The sequence below is a fragment of the Micromys minutus genome (assembly GCF_963924665.1).
Source record: "Micromys minutus genome assembly, chromosome: 30".
Classification (NCBI taxonomy): domain Eukaryota; kingdom Metazoa; phylum Chordata; class Mammalia; order Rodentia; family Muridae; genus Micromys; species Micromys minutus.
The window spans coordinates 30,547,083-30,567,474 of NC_137965.1; the positions used below are offsets into that span (position 1 = coordinate 30,547,083).

At 42.1% G+C, this 20,392-nt stretch overlaps 2 protein-coding genes across 2 annotated transcripts; both read left to right on the forward strand.

Annotated features, from left to right (window-relative positions):
- Nucleotides 1–3,902: 3,902 nt before the first annotated feature.
- On the forward strand, nt 3,903–4,856 carry LOC308439853 (olfactory receptor 10A7-like; the record flags this gene model as incomplete). Its single annotated transcript, XM_080941769.1, has 1 exon — nt 3,903–4,856. One exon carries the CDS (start codon nt 3,903–3,905, stop codon nt 4,854–4,856), a length of 954 nt encoding a protein of 317 aa, XP_080797895.1.
- Nucleotides 4,857–14,460: 9,604 nt separating this feature from the next.
- On the forward strand, nt 14,461–15,399 carry LOC308439855 (olfactory receptor 6Z7-like; the record flags this gene model as incomplete). The annotated part of the gene is made up of 1 exon (XM_080941771.1): nt 14,461–15,399. One exon carries the CDS (start codon nt 14,461–14,463, stop codon nt 15,397–15,399), a length of 939 nt encoding a protein of 312 aa, XP_080797897.1.
- Between the last annotated feature and the right edge of the window lie 4,993 nt (nt 15,400–20,392).

Here is a 20,392-nt window from a genome sequence, read left to right on the forward strand (position 1 = left end):
AAGTCCTCAAACCCACCGGGCCACCTCACAGTCTCATTCACAATCGACATCACTTCTAGATATGAGCTGCACATCCAGGTGCCACAGGGTCTGGGACTGACTTAATTCCAGGTCTATGTGAAGAAGGTGAGTGTGAAAAGGCAGCACACAGCAAGAATGAAGAATGAGTGTGGATGTGTGGGAAATTATGAATACGTTCTAAGGAAAAGAAGCCTGAGGACACTGGCTGTCTTCAGATGCTCAGAAACAGTGTTTCAGTGCCTCTGGTATTTGTGCCAGGCATGGAAATAAATAAAAACTAGAGGTGGAATTATGAACAAGGCAAAGTTGTCCCACCATCTGGTAAATATTCATTCATTACGTACAATGAGCCAGGCATATGTTAGGTTCCAGGAATATGTAGGAAAGTGAAGCAAAGAAATACACATTCAACAAATACTGCTGTGGGAATGTCTACATGAAGAACCAGGTGTTAGGCTGTCACTCCACAACACCCTCATGAGTACCCCCTTCTGAAGAAGGGTGCTCCTCGGTCTGCCCAAGCATCAGAAGTTGAGGAACAGGTCTTTTTTTATTTAAAACTTGGATCCAAGATCAGTTTTTGCTACAGTATCTGGTTACAGTGTCCGCTCAGAACTGCGTTCGGGACTGGATGGACGAATGAATGAATAATGGGTGGATGAATTTGGATTTCCCAAAGAGAATGTGACTGTCATGATGAGGCAAGTAAGCTTGATCTTCCATGCAATGAGTATTAAAAAGAGGGCTTTGAAGTTGCTCATGTGTTTGGATATATTTGAACATGACCCAATCTCTGGTGTGTGTGTGTGTGTGTGTGTGTGTGTGTGTGTGTGTGTGTGTAGGATGAAGTTTAAAGGTGGCAGGTTTTTCTACCTTGGCTAGCACCCAAATAATTGAGACTAAGACCTACTAATTGGTTCTACAAACTTTAAGCACAACTGAGCAGATATCCCTAACCTGCTCTGCTATCCAGCCACATCCCAGCCACACCCCAAAGTTACTTACATTTGGTCTCACCATGCCTCTCTGTAGCTGTCTGTCCTCATGGAGAAGTCCCTTGGTGATTCCTCCTTATGCCTATGTTGTTTTCCTCCTTCTCTTCCTCCTCTCATTCCCCCTCCTCTTCCTCCTTTTCTTCCTCCTCCTCTTCTACCTGTTGTGTGGCCGTTTTGTGTATTGCTCCTAGATCCTCATGTACCTAATGGTAAACATTTTTCCTGGTTCTCCTCTCTCTGACTCCTACCTGGGACCAGAAGTCCAGGCTTCCTCTCTTCTCTGCCCAGACATTGGCTGCTCAGCCTTTTTATTAACCAATCAGAGAGAATTGGGGAGTATATTTTTTACACCACATTGATACAGGAGATTCTTCAATATTCATGACAATGCCCATGTCCAGACTATAAGTAGATCTCGGGGCACAGAAATTGGCATCTGAAGATATAGTGTACAGGCTCCTCCTGTGTGTGTGTGTGTGTGTGTGTGTGTGAGAGAGAGAGAGAGAGAGAGAGAGAGAGAGAGAGAGAGAGAGAGCATGTGCGTGCATGCGTGCATGGGTGTGCACGTGTGAACTACTATAGAATGTGCATGTGGAAGTATACTTGCCTGTGCATTTGAGTGTATAGGCCAGAGGAATCTTCAATCACTTGTTCCTTTTATTTTAATTTTTAAAATGCTTTGATGTATGTGCTGTAGCATGCACATGGGTGATCATGGGTGTGTTCATGAGCACTCATGCAGAAGCCAGAGGAGGGGAGCATTGTGTATTGTCATTTTAGTCCCACATTTTAACACACAGCCCCCAGTGAACAGAAGCTTGTCAATTCATCTACACTGCTCTGCCAGAAAGCTCCCATGGTGCACCTGTCCTGCTCCCCAACACTGTAGTTATGTGCATATAAAGTCCTTGTTGATTTTCACATGCGTGCTGGAGATCTGAACACAGCGCCCCAGGCTCTCACAGCAAGCTCTGTCACCCACGGCACCATTGCTCCAATGCCTGTACCTTCACTGAATGTGGAGCCCCTGTTTCTGTCAGACTCTGGCTGTTAAGCAGTCCCTGAAATCCTCCTGCCTCTGTACCATGACCCCCATGACTTACAGAGAAAACACTGCTTTTATGTGATGAAGATCTAAACTTTGATCTGCATGTGGAGCTAGTGCTGTACGCACTGAGCTATCTTCCCAGCCTCAGAAATTCCTTATATTTTACTCAAAATTGGTTTTTCACAAAATCCACACAAGAGACAAATTTTGGCAGTATTTAGTGAAGAATGATCTCATGGGCTGAAGTTATCATGGCCCACGGTGCTCCATGGTTATGGAATGAGTCGACTGTGTTTATTAGAAGGTGAATCTCATTAGTATTTGTTCAATTGCGGCTACAGCCAGAAAGTGTAAACAGGAAGTGCAGTTGCTCATGTTATTCTGGCCACCGAGTTACAAGCCCTCAGGAGGTGTTGTCTGTTGATATGTGAAGGGGTGTGGAGTGGACAAATGTATGTGCCATGTAGATGTCAGAGAACATCTTACAGGGGTTGGCTTTTTACTTTCCACTATGTAGGCATGGAGGATTAAACTCAGGTCTTCCAGCTAAGTGGCAAGCTTCTTCATTCTCTGAGACATCTTGGCCACCTTGAAGCTGGTATTTTAATGTATACTGGGAGACCGAGAACAGTCTAACAATGTCAACATACAGAGAAAAAGGACTGTATAAATGCAAAGGTTCTGAGGATGTCATGCTAGAGGCCTGGGGGTTGGGGAGAGAATGGAAGGTCTTGCGGATCATAAAAGTCCATCAGAGGAAAATGTGTATGGAGAAGTAGCCAAGAATCTGCATCATACCCATCCTTATAAACTGATGTGGAAAGAGAGGTTGGAGGACAGAATGAAGTGTAAAAATATGGAGATGAACGTAAGCCAGGGAAAATGGAGAGGAGTTAGGCCAGCACATGAGGTCATTCCATTTATCCCACACTCTTTGCCATTAGATGTTCTCTGTATTTACATTTCAAACATTATCCCCTCCCCCACCTCCCATCCTACCTCCCATCTCCCCTTGCTTCCATGAAGGTGCTCCCTCTCTCAACCACCCTCTCCACCTCAGTGCCTTGGATTTCCTACTTCACTGGACCAAAGGCCTCTTCTTCTTTTTGATGCCAGACAATGCCATCCTCTGCTGCATATGCAACTGGAGCCATGGGTCTCTCCATGTGTGCTTATTGGTTGGTGTTTTAGTCCCTGAGAGCTCTGGAGGGTTTGGTTGGTTGATGATTTTGTTCTTCCCAAGGTTTTGCAGAACCTTCCAGCTTCTTCAGTCCTTTCTCTAGCTCCTTCATTTGGGTCCCCATGTTCAGTCTGATGGTTAGCTACAAGCATGCTCAGCTGTATCTATATGACTCTGGCAGAGCCTCTGAGGAGACATTCATATCAGATTCCTGCCAGTAAGCACTGCTTGGCATCAGCCATAGTGCTTGAGTTAGGTGGCTGCATATGGGTTGTATCCCGAGGTGAGGCAGATTCTGAATGATCTTCAATCCCTGCTCCTCTATTTGTCCCTGTATTACCTCCCTTGAGTCTTTTGTTCTTCCATCTGAAAAGGACTGAGACACATTCTGGCCTTCCTTCTTTTTGAGCTTCATAAGGTTTATGAATTGTTTCTTGGATATTTGGAGCTTTTGAGGCTAATATCCGCTTATGCCTCGCTTTAACTGAGGCATTTAAAAGACCTTGACTGTGAGGGGATTTGATTTGCGTTTGGATAGACTTTCCTGAGACTGTAGTTGGTGGAACCTACGGGCTGCAGTTCTCACTTCATCTTCTCCCTCAGTCCTCCATAGGGTTCCTCCCTGGTCCTTAACTCAGTGCCTTTGAATATCAGACCCATGCCAACCTCCTGGGCAGCGCCACCTTGGGCCAATCAGAGCCGCGCACATGAGCTGGAGTTTGTGCTATTGGGGTTTGCACATGTTCCCTCCCTACGCCCAGTGCTTGCCGTGCTCTTCCTGGCAGCCTTCCTACTCACGTTGCTAGGCAACACGCTTATCGTCTTGCTCACCAGCCTGGACTTAGGCCTCCGCATGCCCATGTACTTCTTCCTTCGACAGCTGGCCCTGGTAGAGATCTGCTTCTCACTGGATGTGGCACCTCGTCTCCTGGTGACCCTGCTGCAGCCTGGACGGGGGGTGTCCCCCACGAGTTGTGCCCTGCAGCTGCTCCTTGTGCTGTCCTGTGTCACATCTGAGTGCTTCCTCCTAACAGTCATGGCCTGGGACCGCTTCCTGGCCATATGCAGGCCATTGCACTACGGTGCCATCATGAGCCCACGGCTATGCCACCTTCTAGCCACGACCTGCTGGCTGGCGGGAGTCCCTGTGGCACTCGTCTTCACCATATGGCTCTTTAACTTCCCCTTCTGTGGGCCACGTGGCATCCGACATTTCTTCTGTGACATAGCACCTCTGCTGAGCCTGGTGTGTGCAGACACCAGAGTCTTCGAGGCCAATGTGTTTGTGGCCACCGTCCTCGTCATCATGGTTCCCTTCTGTCTCATAGCCACATCCTATGTGATGATTCTGGCTGCTGTCCTTAGGATGCCATCGGCCTCTGGGCGCCACAAGGCCCTGTCTACCTGTGCCTCCCACCTCATGGTGGTAATTCTGTTTTATGGCACAACAGGGGTCATCCACTTGCGCCCCAAGGCCAGCTACTCTCCTGAAAGCAAGCAAGTGGTGTCCCTGTCCTATACTATGGTGACCCCTATGCTCAACCCCCTCATCTACAGCCTGCGGAACAAGGAGGTCAAGGCTGCCTTTGGGCGTGTATGCTGTGGACGTTAAGGGTCTAGACTCCATGAATGAACTCTCTTCTTTGCCAGCTTTCAGGGTCAAGGAATGACTGAGGCCCACTTTCCCAGTGTGGCATAACACCTTGGCTTTCTTCTAGGAAAACCATGGCTGCTTCCATTTCCATACCTAAGAGAAGGCAGAACATCAAACTTTTCATTTCTGAACAAGATTATTTTAAATAAAGATACATAAATGAATCCGATTAATCAGTTTGAGTGCATTAGCTAGCATCTTCTGCAAGACTGTCATGTAACACACCATCTTAAAGTTTAGTGTCTGTCTGAAAGCCTGTAACTCACTTTCAATAAGCTGAGTGTTAGGTAACTGAGGCTGGACCCACCAAGGTGGTCTTTTTTGCGTGGGCATTTGCATGCTCATACAAATGGATGTTGATCGAGGTTAATATAATTCAGCTGAAGAAGCTTCGGTACATATACTTCTCTTAAGACCCAAGAGCTGGTTCAGGAATGGCTTTTTATTACAGTAGCTGAAGTGTAAGAGGGGATACCCAATGCAAGAGGCATTGTCAAGACAATCCAAACCATGTGGGGAGATTTAAAATCCAGAGGCAGTTGATACCCTCATCCTTTATATGGAGTTTCATCTAAATTCATAACCTTCATAGAGGGATGATTGAGCAACTGGGGACATTAACAAATCATCATCAGAAAGCCAGATCTCAGTATTTCTTTTTCAGATTTTTTTTTTTTAATTTCTATTGTCTTATTTTGGGTTTTCATTACATGCACATTACCTTACATAAATATATACACACATACATAAACAAAAATAAAAATAAATCTTAACAAAAAAACAGGAGGATAGTAATGTCAACAAAGGAAAATCAAAACTAGTAAATAGATAGCAATGAAGTCCTACTAACTGATGGATTCATGGATCTAATTCTACCGGAAGTTTGGTCCACGCATGGTCTACTCTGCTTCATTGAACAAATAAATTCAGTTCTACTCAAGCCTGTCTGGGTTGAGTTTGCTGTTCATTGGCATGACTCCCAATTTTAACAATAACAACTAGCCTAGTACTTGAGAGGAAATGGTGGTGATGACAGTGATGGTGGTGAAGATGGTTGATGATGGTGGAAGTAGTGGTGACAGTCATGACAATGGTGACTGTGGCAAATGTGGCAACATTGCCATCACTACATAGCAAATTGAAGGGATTTGTTCTGGAAAATCGCTTAATCTTCTGGGTAAAAATAAAGATGTCCATGCACATGTAATTAGTATCAAAGCACCATTACAATTACCCAGCAGGCATTGACTTTGAACACCACCACCACCACATCATCTAGTGTGCTTATTTTATACCGACTGCTTCTTTATCTCTCTATAGTAACCCTGGGGTTGGACATCGTAGAGGCCAGTGAGCTCCAGCCCTGTTTACAGGGCGTAAAAATTAACCCTGAGGAAGTGGAGGTAGTTCATGCTGCTTGGAAGATAGTGGTCCACCATGGGTGTTTGCAATAGTTACTTTTCTGTTGCTGTGATAAAGTACCATGATCAATAGCCACTTACCAAAGAAACAGTGTTCATACTAATTATTTCAGAGGGCTGAGTCTCTGATGGCAGAGTGGAGCAGGAAGCTTGCTGCTTACACCTAGAATCACAAGCTGAAGGCAGAGAGAATGTAAGCTGGGCCCGTCACCTCAGAGCCACCCCAGTGTCACACCCCTTGCAAGGCCATGCCTCCTAACCTTTCCCAAACAGGGTCACCAACTGGGGACAAACAGTGCAAATTCCCAGGACTCTGAGAGACATTTGTCAAACAATACTACAATATTTCAGCATTTTTTTTAATCTTATGCCCCTCAGAACAAAACACAGCTACTACATCAATTGATCCCTAGAATGATGAAGTCAATTTTTCTCCCGTCCAAATACTAATCAGGTCTGACCCTGCTTAGCTTCCAAGATCAGGTGAGATCAGGTATGTTCAAGGTTGTATGGCCATAGACTAGGTGTTTCTAACATGATGGAAATCTGCTAGTGTTTTTAAGAATCTACACAGCATTGGTTTCCATGCCAACATGCTAAATGTCTTGACTAATTTAGTTTTCAAAAATGTCTATGCTTAATACCCACATACGTGTAATGATAAAAAATGATCCCATTAAAAGATAATTTGACTTACACTGAGCTGAGTGACACCTACATACAGTTTTTGTCTTCTCAGTGATCCCGAGAGAAAGGCAAGTTGATCTTGGTAGTTTATAGGTCAAAGCTGACATTCAAAGCTACTGAGATCAATCCTCTGTAATGTCCTCTGTCCTCAGTCAGAGAAAGAAGTCAGCCCTGTTTGGGTAGAGACATAAAAAGGTAATGAATATTTTTCAAATATTGTGATATTCAGTTTAACTTTTAAAGGGTAAACCGTATTCCATCACAATAAAAAATGATCTCCTGTTGGGAGCCCATACACTTTTTCTCACTAGTGTGCATGCGATTGAGAATAGAGAGTGTGGAAGACTTTGCACAAGAATTCTAGATTACATGTGAAAACAAAAGGTGAGCTGGCTTCACGATTTGTGAACTTCATGGAAGAAAAATGGTAGAATAAAAGCTGAAGGATGGGGAAGAGCGCTGTGAAATGTTGTCTTCTGGCCATGACATGGCCGTTGCACATACAAACTCAGCTGCAGTTACCTGCACAAGGTCAAGCTAGCTGGATTAGTGTACATTTCAGCAGGCAGCACAAACTAGACTCCATGAGTCTAAACAGAAAGGGAGAGGGAACGAGGGTGGAAGGAAAACATGACTGGGGGAAGTGGAGCGGAGAAGCTGAGGTGGATGTATCAGGATGCATTGTATACACATGAAATTCTCGAAGAATAAACAATAGATATTCTGCAATAAAGAGGGAGTGGTGGAAAATCGGATGAGAAAATGGTGTATTACAAAAATTCTATGAATATACTTAAGGAATTTTTTCGTGGTTGCTATAAACTGTGGTTTTTGTCTTTGGGAGAAATTAGTTAAATATAAATAATTTTCAGATTCTCAGTGTGTGAAAATGTTGGGGGAAGGGCAAGAGGAGTTGGAGGGAAAAATGGTATGAATGTAATCAAAATGCATAGAATACATGTATAGAATATCACAGGATACGTAAAAACATTTTTAAGGGAAGAAAATTGCCAGTGGTGGTGGTGCACCCTCTTAGTCCATTGAGAGGCAGAAGTAGACAGAGTCTACAGAATGAGTTCTAGGATAGCCAGTGTTACAGAGAAATCCTGGCTCAAAAATCAAGAAATGAAAAAGAAATAGAAAAAGAAATTTTTTTTCACTTAGGGTTTCATGTTTCTAGGGCATTGAATTCTTAAAGTTTTGTTTAATATATGTGGATGCTTCCTTGCCTGTATGTCTTCGTACCATATGTGCAGCGCCTGTAGGGGTGAGAAGACGGCGTTAGCTTCACCAGAGCTGGTGTTACAGATGGTGTGAGCCATCATGTGAGTACTGAGAACTAGACGTGGGCCTTCTGAAATTTTACTACTGGTCTTTCTGCGACCACTTCACGTAGAGATGCCTTCAGAGAATATCCTTGTTGTCACTTCTATCAGCATTCTCTCTTCTTTACAGCTAAACAAAATTTCATTGTGTTGCTCTCAAAGGAAATCTGTGTTTTTTTCCATCTCTAGCTACTGTAAACACTGCTGCTGTGGATGTATGTAACCGATGTTCTTTCAATAAACAGCATTTTCAGCCTCTTGTCAATTAAATTTGTCTTTCTATGGTCATCAGACCCATCAGTACCAAGAGCAGGACTTGAAATTTACGAAAACATTATCTGTGTCTACTGATGTGAACTGAGGGTGGCAAAGACACTTTCTTGACTCTGTCCATCTTCTTCGGTCTCTACAGAGCATCAGTGAGAGACTTTCCTCTCTACTCCTTTCCCAATCCACAGAGACAATAGGAATCTCTGGGGTCCAAAGTTCTGGCTTAAGTCTACATGGCTATGCCTTCTCAGTGCAGGCAGCTCATTCAGCAACTTCAAGGGCTCAGAATAGAGAAGAGGCAAAGGGTCCTCTCTCTCCACCCCACCCCACCTCTCTCTCTCTCTCTCTCTCTCTCTCTCTCTCTCTCTCTCTCTCTCTCTGTGTGTGTGTGTGTGTGTGTGTGTGTGTGTGTGTGTGTGTGCCTCCTTTCAAGGCAGATCTAACAGTCTCTAAGCAAAAGCTGAGTTTATGTAAGTATCAGAGTCTACTCCATTGTCAAAACAAGGAAGGATCAATACCTGTCTACCATCAACTATCAGGTATGAAAACCTAGTTTTATTCTTTGTGGGTTAAATCAAAGAACAGCAGAAACAAATCTCTTTCTTTTCTAGTGTAACTAAGATATCAGGTCCATATTCCTCATGACCAGTAGTTTCATCTCAATAAATAGATAGATATTCACACACACACACACACACACACACACACACACACACACACACACACACATGATTAATAAATGATGTATGTATTAATGGGTATTTAATGGATAACAGAAGTATAGAGAAATGGGTATGAGATACATAGATATATGTAATAGAAGATGTGTGTGGATACCGATGAGATAGAGAGATGATAAATAGATGATAGACAAATAGATTAGATAAATTATGGGATACATAGATGGTATATGAAGTATAAGATGGATGAAAAGTAGATGTTAGATAAGATTGATAGATGATAGGTGATGAAGATAGATACACAGATATGTAGATACTTAGGCACATATATAGACACATAAAAGATAGGATGGATCAGTGGGTGGATGCATAGAAAGACAGAAAGACAGATAAATAGAGCTGACAGATATGGATCGAGTGGCTTCTGCACACTAGAATTATCTGTGGAGAAATTACATTGGTGCATGTCTGTCTCAGTTCACAACCTCTGCTTCTTCCTAAAATGGTCCATCCCAAAGAATCCACTCATGTTATATACCATGAATGACCCCAAGAACATGCATAAAGTACTAAGTAGACCAAGAAGCTTTCCAAGGGACACAGCGTTTCAAATTCTTCAAACGTCTTTAGTTAAATTATTTCATGCCTCCATATGCCTCTCAGGACCAGCTTTCTGTGCACCAAGTCCTTCTTTGACAGGTGTTTGTGACCATCGATGACCATCACATATCAGTTGAGATTCTACCTTCTCTTGAGAGCTGTCCTCAGTTTTGTATATAATAATGACAGGTATGTAAGAAGCGCCTGTTCATACCAAGGGTCAAAATTAGGTCCTGATTCGTAATACTTTGTATATAACCTTAAGACTAAAACATCTCTCCATGTCTCCAATTCTAATTTCTAAAAATTTTCTGACTCATCACACAACTGAACAGAAAGGTTGTAGTTTTAATTTTTGCTTTAACAGTTTTCTTCATGGCCCCTAGAACGCAAGAGGACCTATAATAGGACCCTTTTCATCCTTAAATAGACTCAATTGTACAAAGAATCTTCTTACTGGTTGATTTTTGCCACTTAATCTATGAGTTCTTTGTAGCACATTGACCCAATTTTTAGTGACCACATTACATTGTCCCATTTTGAGCAGCAGCTGCTGACTTTGCCCAACAGCTAGTAAACATTTTTGAGACAGAGTATAGTCTGAATATTCTTTCTTTGTTCTTCAGAGCTCTGGTTCAGGCATTTGTGTGTGTGCCTGTGAGGATTTTCCAAATGCATTTCTAATGGTATATCATCGCACATGAAGCACCCACTTACGGTGGTAGAACAGAAGGGGATCCATGAAGAAGATAATGTGGGTGGGCAAAGAGACCAGTGGAAGGCCGGGAATGGAGGAAGAGTTCAGGAAGTCAAAAGACTTCCACCAGGTTGATCAACAAAGCTTCTGTTTAAGCTGGTAATAAAAACCAGAAATAAAAAATAAATACTAGAAATAACCAGATCCAAGCTCAAGAAGTCTGCAGACAGCTCCACGGCCAGGACTTAAAGCTTAGCTCTGAGGCATCCTTGATAGGAAATAATAACCGGCATCATTTTCCACGGCACACACTGCTCTGCACTTCATAGCTATCATTCACGTAACTAATTTGTGAGGATAAAGAATGATGTCCCTGTTGTTTAGAAAAATGTGCATGGGACAAAGCTACATTTGGCTCAGTGACTGACTCTATAGCTTAGTAAAGGGGCTGGGACTGGACTTAACTTATATTCAGATGTCTTCCAAAGTGCAGGTCCTATATAATATCTCTGAAATTGAGACCTGATGACACTATGAATCTCAGCTTCATGGTGTTTATAGCATCAGTTTATATCAAAAGATTAAATATTGGGAAAGGACTAGAAACTAAGCGAGAGAGATAGAGAGAGAGAGACAGACAGAGAGAGAGAGAGAGAGAGAGAAACTTGGGGTAGGGGAGATTTGTCATTCACTTACTGAAAGTTCCCTGTACACCCTAGCTCTTGGCAAGTTAATAATATCAGAGTTTAATGTCTCAGCTTCCAATAAGAAGTCACATTTTTTTCTATTGTGTGGATTGATCCTAGAGACTTCTGTGTGCCAGGCAAGCATGCTACTACTCAGCCATAACCCCACCCCAGAAACTGTCCTACAGAGACGTTAAAGATCTAATATATCTGGGTCATATTCACCCTTACTCTCTCCCTCCGGCTCACATTGTTTTCCCATAACATACCTTTGACATCTCTCCCACCCAGCATTCTATCTTTGTTTTGTAGGCCACCAAGTACCATTAGTTCTACCCATATGTTCTGTGTGGGACCATCCATAGGACATAAACAACCTAACAGTAAGCACTCCAACACCTGTACAAGAAAAGTGAGTCTTGCTCCCTCTGCGTCCAACAATTCCCTCCAGCTCCTCAGCAAGGGATGAGTATTTGGAGCATTTCCCCACTCCTTGCTAGAATTTTAAACTCTCATGGTCTTGTAGGATGCAGTTGTTGTATCAGCCACTGTGCTGCTATGCAGGGCTTAGTGGGGGAGTTGAGCTTGCTCTGTGATCTCTGTGATGTGCTAGGAAAGTGGAACAATTTCTCGTAAGGAAATGGGACGCTGGGACTCGTACAAGAAGCCATATCGATTCTACTAAGAAAGGATCAGCTCTGTGAAAATAAGAGATTTGTCTGAGGCTAATTCTTTGGTAAAAATGGTGAGTTGAGAGAGTATCTGATGTTTACCAAGATACATATGCCCATATCTGAGGATGTTGACAGGAGCCATAATTACCACAGTTCTAAGAGCCTGGTTGAGTAACTGTTCAACTAAGCACATAGGATAAGTAAAATGCTGACTAGAGTGTTTGGGTAGTATCTTATCACAGCAAGAAATAAAATGAAACAACTATATATATATATATATAAGAGAAATTAAGGAAAGGAGGAGAGGAAAAGAAGAAAAAGATTAAGAGCCCAGACTGATAAATCTACAGAGACAGGAGGGAGGAGAGGGAGGGAAGGGGATGGTAAGAAAAAGGAAGGGAAGGGGGAGAGAGAAGAGGAGAGCAGGGGAGGAGAGAAGAAGACAGAGGAGAAGAGAAGAAGATGAAATAGTTTATTTTCACATGTAGGAAAATTGGACTAAGAGTTTTCAATCATCTGTCATCTAGAACACTGAGGACCAAAGCCTGGAGGGTAGATTTTTACAGCATTGCTTTCAGTTGGTCTGGGAGAGAATGTCAAGTTGAACTTGTTCTATCTCTCCCATGATGGGGTCACATGATGTGCAAAGCAGGGTCATTCTAGAAGGAACATGGTTGTTTTCTCCATGAGAAATGCTGGAGTTGGGCCAGTGAGATGGAAGTAAAGGCCCCGAATAACCTGAGTTAGATTCCCAGGATCCTCATGGCAGGAGATAACTGAATCTTGCAAGTTGTTCTCTGGCCTCCACTTGTGAGCCATGGTGCATGCGCACACACAAAAGCATCACTATTGCTCTTCCTTTGTCGTAATGCTCTTCCCGAACTCTTATCACCCCCTGCATTAGACTCTTCATCATTTATGAATGAGTAGCTGTCAATATCAAGAAAATGCGGTTCATGAGCTCTGTGGTAGTGCTAAATTCTTCTGAAATTGCTCTCTCTATATATCTGCTCATTGGTTCTGACTTGTAAGATGTCAGCTCCTAATAGATGAGAGGGATATGGCTGTGAATTGTTGAGTAAATGTATTTGCTTATAGCAGCAAGATATAAAATAAAATTCCCATCTTTATGAAAAATATAAGAGAGATGGGGAAATGAGAGAAGAGGGAAGGGCACTGAGGAAGAACCTAACTCATCACATGAGCTTTTTTTCACCGAGTGGAACCTATACATGATACTCTAAATCGAGAAGGAATCACAAATTTTATAAATTCCTAGCTCTTTTGTCTTCTGTGTTGGAGTATATTTTGGCCCTGGATTTCAGAAGGTTAATATCATCCAGTGGAATTACCATGGGAATGGAGTTAGGTTGAGCTACAGAAATTTTCTGGCTGTGTTATCATGTGCTGTGCTGTTACCACACTCACCCTGTGGGATAGACTAGAACTGTCATTTACAAGTACTTAAGCCAGGGGAGCTAGAACGATGGCTCAGCAGTAGAGGGCACTGTTTGTTCTTCTAGGAGACACAGGTCCAGGTCTCAGCACTCACTTGGCAGCTCACAACCACCTGTAACTCCGGTTCAGGGGATTTCATGCTCTCTATAACCTCCATGGGCACTGCATGCATAGGCATTCGTGAAGGTGAATATTTGTGCAAATAAAATAAAATAAACCTTTAAAAAATTACAGAATAACTAAATCATACCAGAACTCAGCAGCACCAAATGAAACAACAAAGTATCCATGAAACATTTCTAACAAAATGTAAGAGCTCAAAGAATCTTAGAGATTTGAGGGATCAGATATGCACCCCAGATTTCACCCCTAATTCCCTCTGTAACACCCAGCTTTCTCCTAAACAGTAGCATGTGAATGGTAATATATATATATTATCATTCACTTTGGGTACAACCAGTACAATCCCCAACATTCTACAAATTGTTAGTCAGTGTTGTATACATAACCAAACAGATTGGGTCCAAAAAAAGAATCTCTAAACTTCTGCTAAATGAGGTACCAACAATTTTTTTTTAAATCCCAGCAAAACTATTGAGAATATTAAAAAATAATCCTGGTTAAAAATTAGGCCCATTCAGGGTAGTGTGGTTTAGACTGGACCGTGTTTTAGAACATCAGAGATGGCAGTCCAATTTTTCCTAGATTTTAAAAATATTGCTAAACTGATGTGTATGGCAACAGTCTGGGAATAATACTTTTTCAAAAATTGAAATGGAGATACTTATCTCTTACGTAGCAAATGTCAATCTTTTCCTTCACTTAATTTCACGGAGAACAAATTGTATCTTCTGATCATCCAGATGCTCACTTCCCTCCTATATACTTGAATGACCACTGCAGCACTCACCTCAAGAATAGGAAGAATCTTCTAAGTCACCCTCTAGCAGATGTGGAGATTATTAACTTGCTCAAGGCTCAAAGCACCATAAACATCCTCCTAATTATTTTAACTATGATGCTTCTAAAAGACAGAGGATAACAATTGGCTTGTCTCTCTACAGATGGAGAGGTCCTTGGAGTTGGCAAACATGACCAGGGTTCAGCAGTTTATCTTGCTGGGATTGTCAACTAGGCTGGACATAAGGGGTGCCCTATTTGCTGTCTTCCTGACTCTCTACCTGCTGACACTCCTGGAGAACACACTCATCATCTACCTCATCTGCAGTCACAAAGAGCTCCACAAGCCCATGTACTTCTTCCTGGGCAACCTCAGCTGCCTGGAGATGTGCTATGTGTCTGTTACCATGCCCACCCTACTTGTGGGGCTATGGACCGGGCCCTACCACATTTCCTTCACACTCTGCATGACACAACTCTTCTTCTTCATAGTCCTCATCTGCACAGAATGCACTCTCCTGGCCTCCATGGCTTATGACCGCTATGTGGCCATCTGCCGCCCACTACACTACCCACTGCTCATGAGGCCCCAAGTATGCCTGGGCTTAGCCTTGTCTTCATGGCTGGGAGGGCTGGTTGTCTCAGTGGCCAAGACAACATGCATTGCTAGCTTGTCTTACTGTGGCCCCAATGTCCTCAACCAGTTTTTCTGTGATGTCTCCCCTCTGCTCAACTTGTCCTGTACCCACGTGGCCCTCACAGAGCTGGTAGACTTTATCTCAGCCATTGTCATCTTCTGTGGAACACTCCTGGTGTCCTTGGCCTCCTATTCAGCCATTGGGATGGCTGTACTGCGCATGCCATCAGCTGCCGCCCGGCGCAAGGCCTTCTCCACCTGTGCCTCCCACCTGGTCGTGGTGGGCATCTTCTACTCAGCGGCTCTCTTCATCTATTGCCGCCCCAGCCGCATCAAGTCCATGGACCTCAACAAGGTTCTGTCTGTCATCTACACGGTGGTCACACCTCTCTGCAACCCTATTATCTACTGTCTGAGGAATAAGGAGGTCCACACAGTCCTACAGAAGACCTTCCACCGGCCTTGATCACGGTCTTCCAAACCTGAACCACCTCTGTCCCTGCACCAAAAACTTCTTAAGGTCTAAGGATGTAGTTCAGTGGAACATCACTATCATAGCATGGATAGGCCTTGTGTTTGATTTTCTACACCATTTTAAAAAGAAATACAGATATTTCTTGGCTCCAAAACTCCATAAGCCTTAAAATTCTAACAAAGAAATAGAATAAAATGTTTTTCATTTAATTTATGATAGTAGCACACCAAGAAATAACTAAATCTGAAATACCCAAGAAGTTTGCCAAGCTCATAGAAACCAAGTCAAAGATTGTCTTAGTCACCAGTAACCCCCTTTTTAAGTCATAACACATGGCTTCTGGCATGAGCATTCCATCATTTTTATTCCTAGAAGATTGATATGTTTTTGCTGAATTAAAGAATGTAGGTATCTAAATATATTGTCTTTGTTGATTTAATATTTCCATTGTAGATATAACCTAAATATTAATGATGGATGGGTTAAATTAATCAATTGAGAGATAAGTAATATACTTTTAAATAAAGAGAAACAGATTTAATGTGTCATGATGGATATCAATATAAACTTTTAGAAATCAAGTAAGGTGTTGGAAACATGATGGCTCAGTGGTTAGGAGTGCTTGCTGCATTTGCAGAGGACACGAGTTCAGTTCCCAGCACCCAGTCATGACAACCTGAAGCTATTGAAGGAGAAGAAACCGATGCCCTTTTCTGGCATCCATAGGTATCTTCGCCCATGTGCACATACACACAGAACTATATGAATAATAATAAAGCACCAAAACTGTATTAATATTTACGAATTGTACAAAAATAACATCAGTACTCCATTTTATTGATGTGTATAATGTACTTAATCATCTTCACCCCTCATGACCTTTCATGGGTTACATGCTGGTCTCTTTCCTTGTTCCAAGTCTTCATCCAATTTCATGTCTTTGATATTTTTTGACCTGTATTTATTGTTCACATGGTAACATTTCTGGCAGGAATACTTAGGACCCATTCTCTTGTATGAACTGCTAAATTCTTTCTTGTGTCTTCAGCACCAACTGAGTTTCTTTAAGCATTTAAGCATAAATACATTAAAAAAGAATGTATTTATTACATATAAATACATTGTAGCTGTCTTCAGACACACCAGAAGAGGGCATCGGATCTCATTACAGATGGTTGTGAGTTACCATGTGGTTGCTGGAATTTGAACTCAGTACCTCTGGGAGTGCAATCAGTGTTCTTAACCGCTGAACCATCTCTCCAGCCCACCAACTGAGTTTCTTTAAGCACGTTATATAATCATGGTTCCATGTTGGCATGCTTTTCTATACCAAGTATCTGTCAGTTGAAGGCTGAACGAGGTTTTTTCACTAATAAATACTCTGAACTCCATGAATAGTCTTCACATTGAATGAGAAATCATCTAATGTGGGGCTGGAGAGATAACCCAGAAATTAAGGGCACATAATGTTTTTGCAGAGAACCCAAGTTCAGTTGCCAGTACCTATTTCAGATGGCCCACCACTGCCTGTAACTGCAACTCTAATGCATCTGGTGTCCTCTCTGGCAACTGCAGGCACATGCACTCACATACACATATTTCTACACAGATGCCACCAATGCACATAATTTTTATTTAAAGAAATCAGTCACTGCATGACTATAACTGAAAATGTTCTTCAGTCTTTTCTACATAAATCTCTTAAAATCATCAGTAAAATTCTCTGGTTCTTACCACCTTTCCACCTCCTCTGGGGCCAAGGGAGTCTCTGAAGTCCAGGGCTTTCTTTAAAGTCCCCGCATCCTCCTATTAGTGCAGCAAGCACCCTCTGCACTTCAGAGACTCCAGAGCCACAGAAAGGATTAGAGGTATGGTTGGAGGATCTGCTTCAGTACCAGGAGCAGTTCCTCCTGAGATGTACTGAAGTGTTTCGCTCCTGTTTCTTGGCATGTGTTCTGGGCAGCAACTGAGTATCAGAACCTCCTCCTGATCACATCATTGAGGCAGAATATGTGTCTACTCCCTTCAAACGCCAGGTGAAAGCTCCGGTGTTGTTCTTTGGGAGGGAGAAGGCAAGGAGAATCGATGAACTCATCTAACACACGGGCATAAACTAGTTCTGCAGAAATAAACTATTTTAATCATCAGATCAACTGACGGAGAGGTAGTTGCAGTAATGGCATCTAGAAGTTAAATTGGTGATGATTCATACCCTATCTAAGTGGCTTCCAAAGAACAAGCTAGGGTAGGAGGGACATCCTGTAAACCATGATGCTATACCGTCCCAAATGCAGTGGTTGTTGTTGTGTGGATTTGGCTCGTCGAGGGAAAGGTTGAGCACTCCTACATCACAGAACAGACAAGGCAAGATTCAATATCTTAGCCGACTCTTTTAGAGACACAGCTCTTCAAATACTTAGAATTAAATAGAGCTGTGTGTTGTTACGCATGCAGTTCTGGATGCATTGTGTTTCAGTACCCTTCTCTAGCTTTAAATTTTTCTCTCGTTCTTTGGCAATTTTATGCAAATATGAAATGAATTCTCGTTCTTATAGTATCCTTGTCTCCTCTAATGTCCCTCCTATTTATATTAACCTCCTACTCTCTTTAATTCCCTTTCAAACATTCATGTCTTCAAATCTGTTGGGCATCTCAGTAGGTACAAAACTGAAGACAGTGACTACCCCTTCTCCAGAATCCGTTCAGCCGGTGTTCCTACTTCTTGAATGCCAGTGGAGTGGAGTGGAGCTGTGTGCTCTTAAAGACGTCTACTTTCTCATGAAGGAAAGCCTAAGTTTTGTTTAGAACAGATACATTCTCTGAAACTCAGAGCCCAACTGTTGGTCTCCACATTACAGTCCCTCTTCATCAATAGAGAAAAAATAATAATTCAGAATACAGATCAATACCTTTTTAACTACGAAAAATTTAGTGTGTGTGTGTGTATGTGTTTCTGTCTGTCTGTCTGTCTATCTGTCGGTCTGTCTGTCTGTAGCTGTGCTCAGGAATATGTATATGTGCAATACTTTCAGCAGCCAAAAGAGAGTGTCAGGTTGTTTGGAGCTAGAATCACAGGTATTTTTGACCTGCCAATATGGGTGCTAGGAACTGAACCCAGGTCCTCTGCAAGAGCAGTAGGTGCTCTTAGTCTCTGCAGCATCTCTTTAACCTCCAAGGTCTCTATTTAAAAAAAAAAAAAAAAAAAAACAATCAAGGCAAAATGCTGGAGGAAGTGAATGGAAAGCATTGTAGCCCAGCTCCTCTAGAACACTGGGTTCTCAATCTTGCTAATGCTCTCATCCTTTAATACACTTCTTCACGTTGTAGGGACCCCCACCCATACAGTTATCTTTATTGTTACTTCATAACCACAATTTTGCTATTGTTGTGAATCATGTAAATAGCTGACATGCAAGATATCAGATATGTGACCCCACCCAAGGAGTTGTGACCCACAAGTCACAGCTCTAGAGAGTAGACTCACTTCTGATTCATCACTGTCTCCTTACTACACAGAAGAGCTGTTGGAAGACAGCTCAAGGCTCACACCTGTATTTTCAGTTGAACCATTTGTGACATAGTCTAGGTCTTGAATTGAAGGTGGTGAGTGGGTCTCTGGGCGGGGTGTACACTTACAGTTATAATGGTTATATCGGGCAATGTAGTACTCCTGGATAATTAATCAGATTATGTAGCCACAAAAAGGATCCATGCAATTGGAGAGTGAAAGTCATTGCTAAAATATCAGAGGCAGATTCTAGCAGTAATCTTAGTGGAGGAGAAATACCAAGGGGGAGGAGACCATGTTACATGTTCTTGAAAATGTACACAATTTTTCTCACCCAGTACTTAACTTGGGAAGGTGTATGTGTGAGTGTGTGTGTGTGTGTGTGTGTGTGTGTGTGTGTGTGTGTGTAGTGGCTTCATTTTGTGTAAGTCTAAATTCATGTTGGGTATCGGGTATCTTTTTCTATTTCTCTCCACCTTGAATTTTGAGACAAGATCTCTAACTGAACCTAATTGGCCAAACTTGGCTTGGGATCACCAGTTATCCATCCTTTATTTTCTACCCTAGGGGCTAGGGCTACAGGCACATGCCACCACACCCAGTGTTTGCACAGGTAATGGAATTCAAACTCAGGTCCTTGTGCATGTATGGAAGGTGCTTTATTTTACAGAATAAAGTATATCTCCAGCATTAAGAGCAATGTTTTAAATATCAAAGATTAGTTACTCAAGAAGCCAGAATCTAACTAGGTCAGGACCCTTGTTTAAGATTATCACTAAAAACCAAACTCAATTTCTTCAAAGGCTCACTTTTGTTTAAAAAAGAAGGAAGAAAGAAAGAAAAAGAAAAAGAATAGCTACTCAAGACATGGCAGGTGCTCAGTTGGAGAAGAAGCCTTGATTGATGCAAATGATAGGGTCATTCAAACATAATAGACACTGGCATGAACCTTGATAGAACTATAAATGATAAATACGTCCATGTGATTATGCTTTGTAATTTAATCTCATCGATAACTGCATGAAAAATGACAACTATGTGCCCATTGTACTGGTTTGAAAACAGTTGAAAGATTATGAAAATGTCCAAACTTATATCATTTGGGACGGAATGTAAGATGGACTTTGGACACTTGTTTCAAAGATAAAAAAAAAGAAAATTGTACAATAGCCAGGAAATACTATTTGGAATAGGAGTTCTAGTATCTGGAAACCGGACTGCTAGATTCCCATCAGAACCACTTTATGAAGTCATGTGTTCAACATTTCTGCTCTAGGACACAATAGCTCCTGACCTTTATGTTTGATTAAAGAAACTGATTCTATATAACTAGAAAAAGAGAGTAGTAAGACACCCTGCATGCCCAGTATTCCTCACGATTTCTGCTCTTCAGACTCAAGAGAATTGTTTAAAAACCCTTTCTTGGTTGTTGTGAACACAGGAGCAATGAACTTGGATGAGCAAGTATTGCCATAA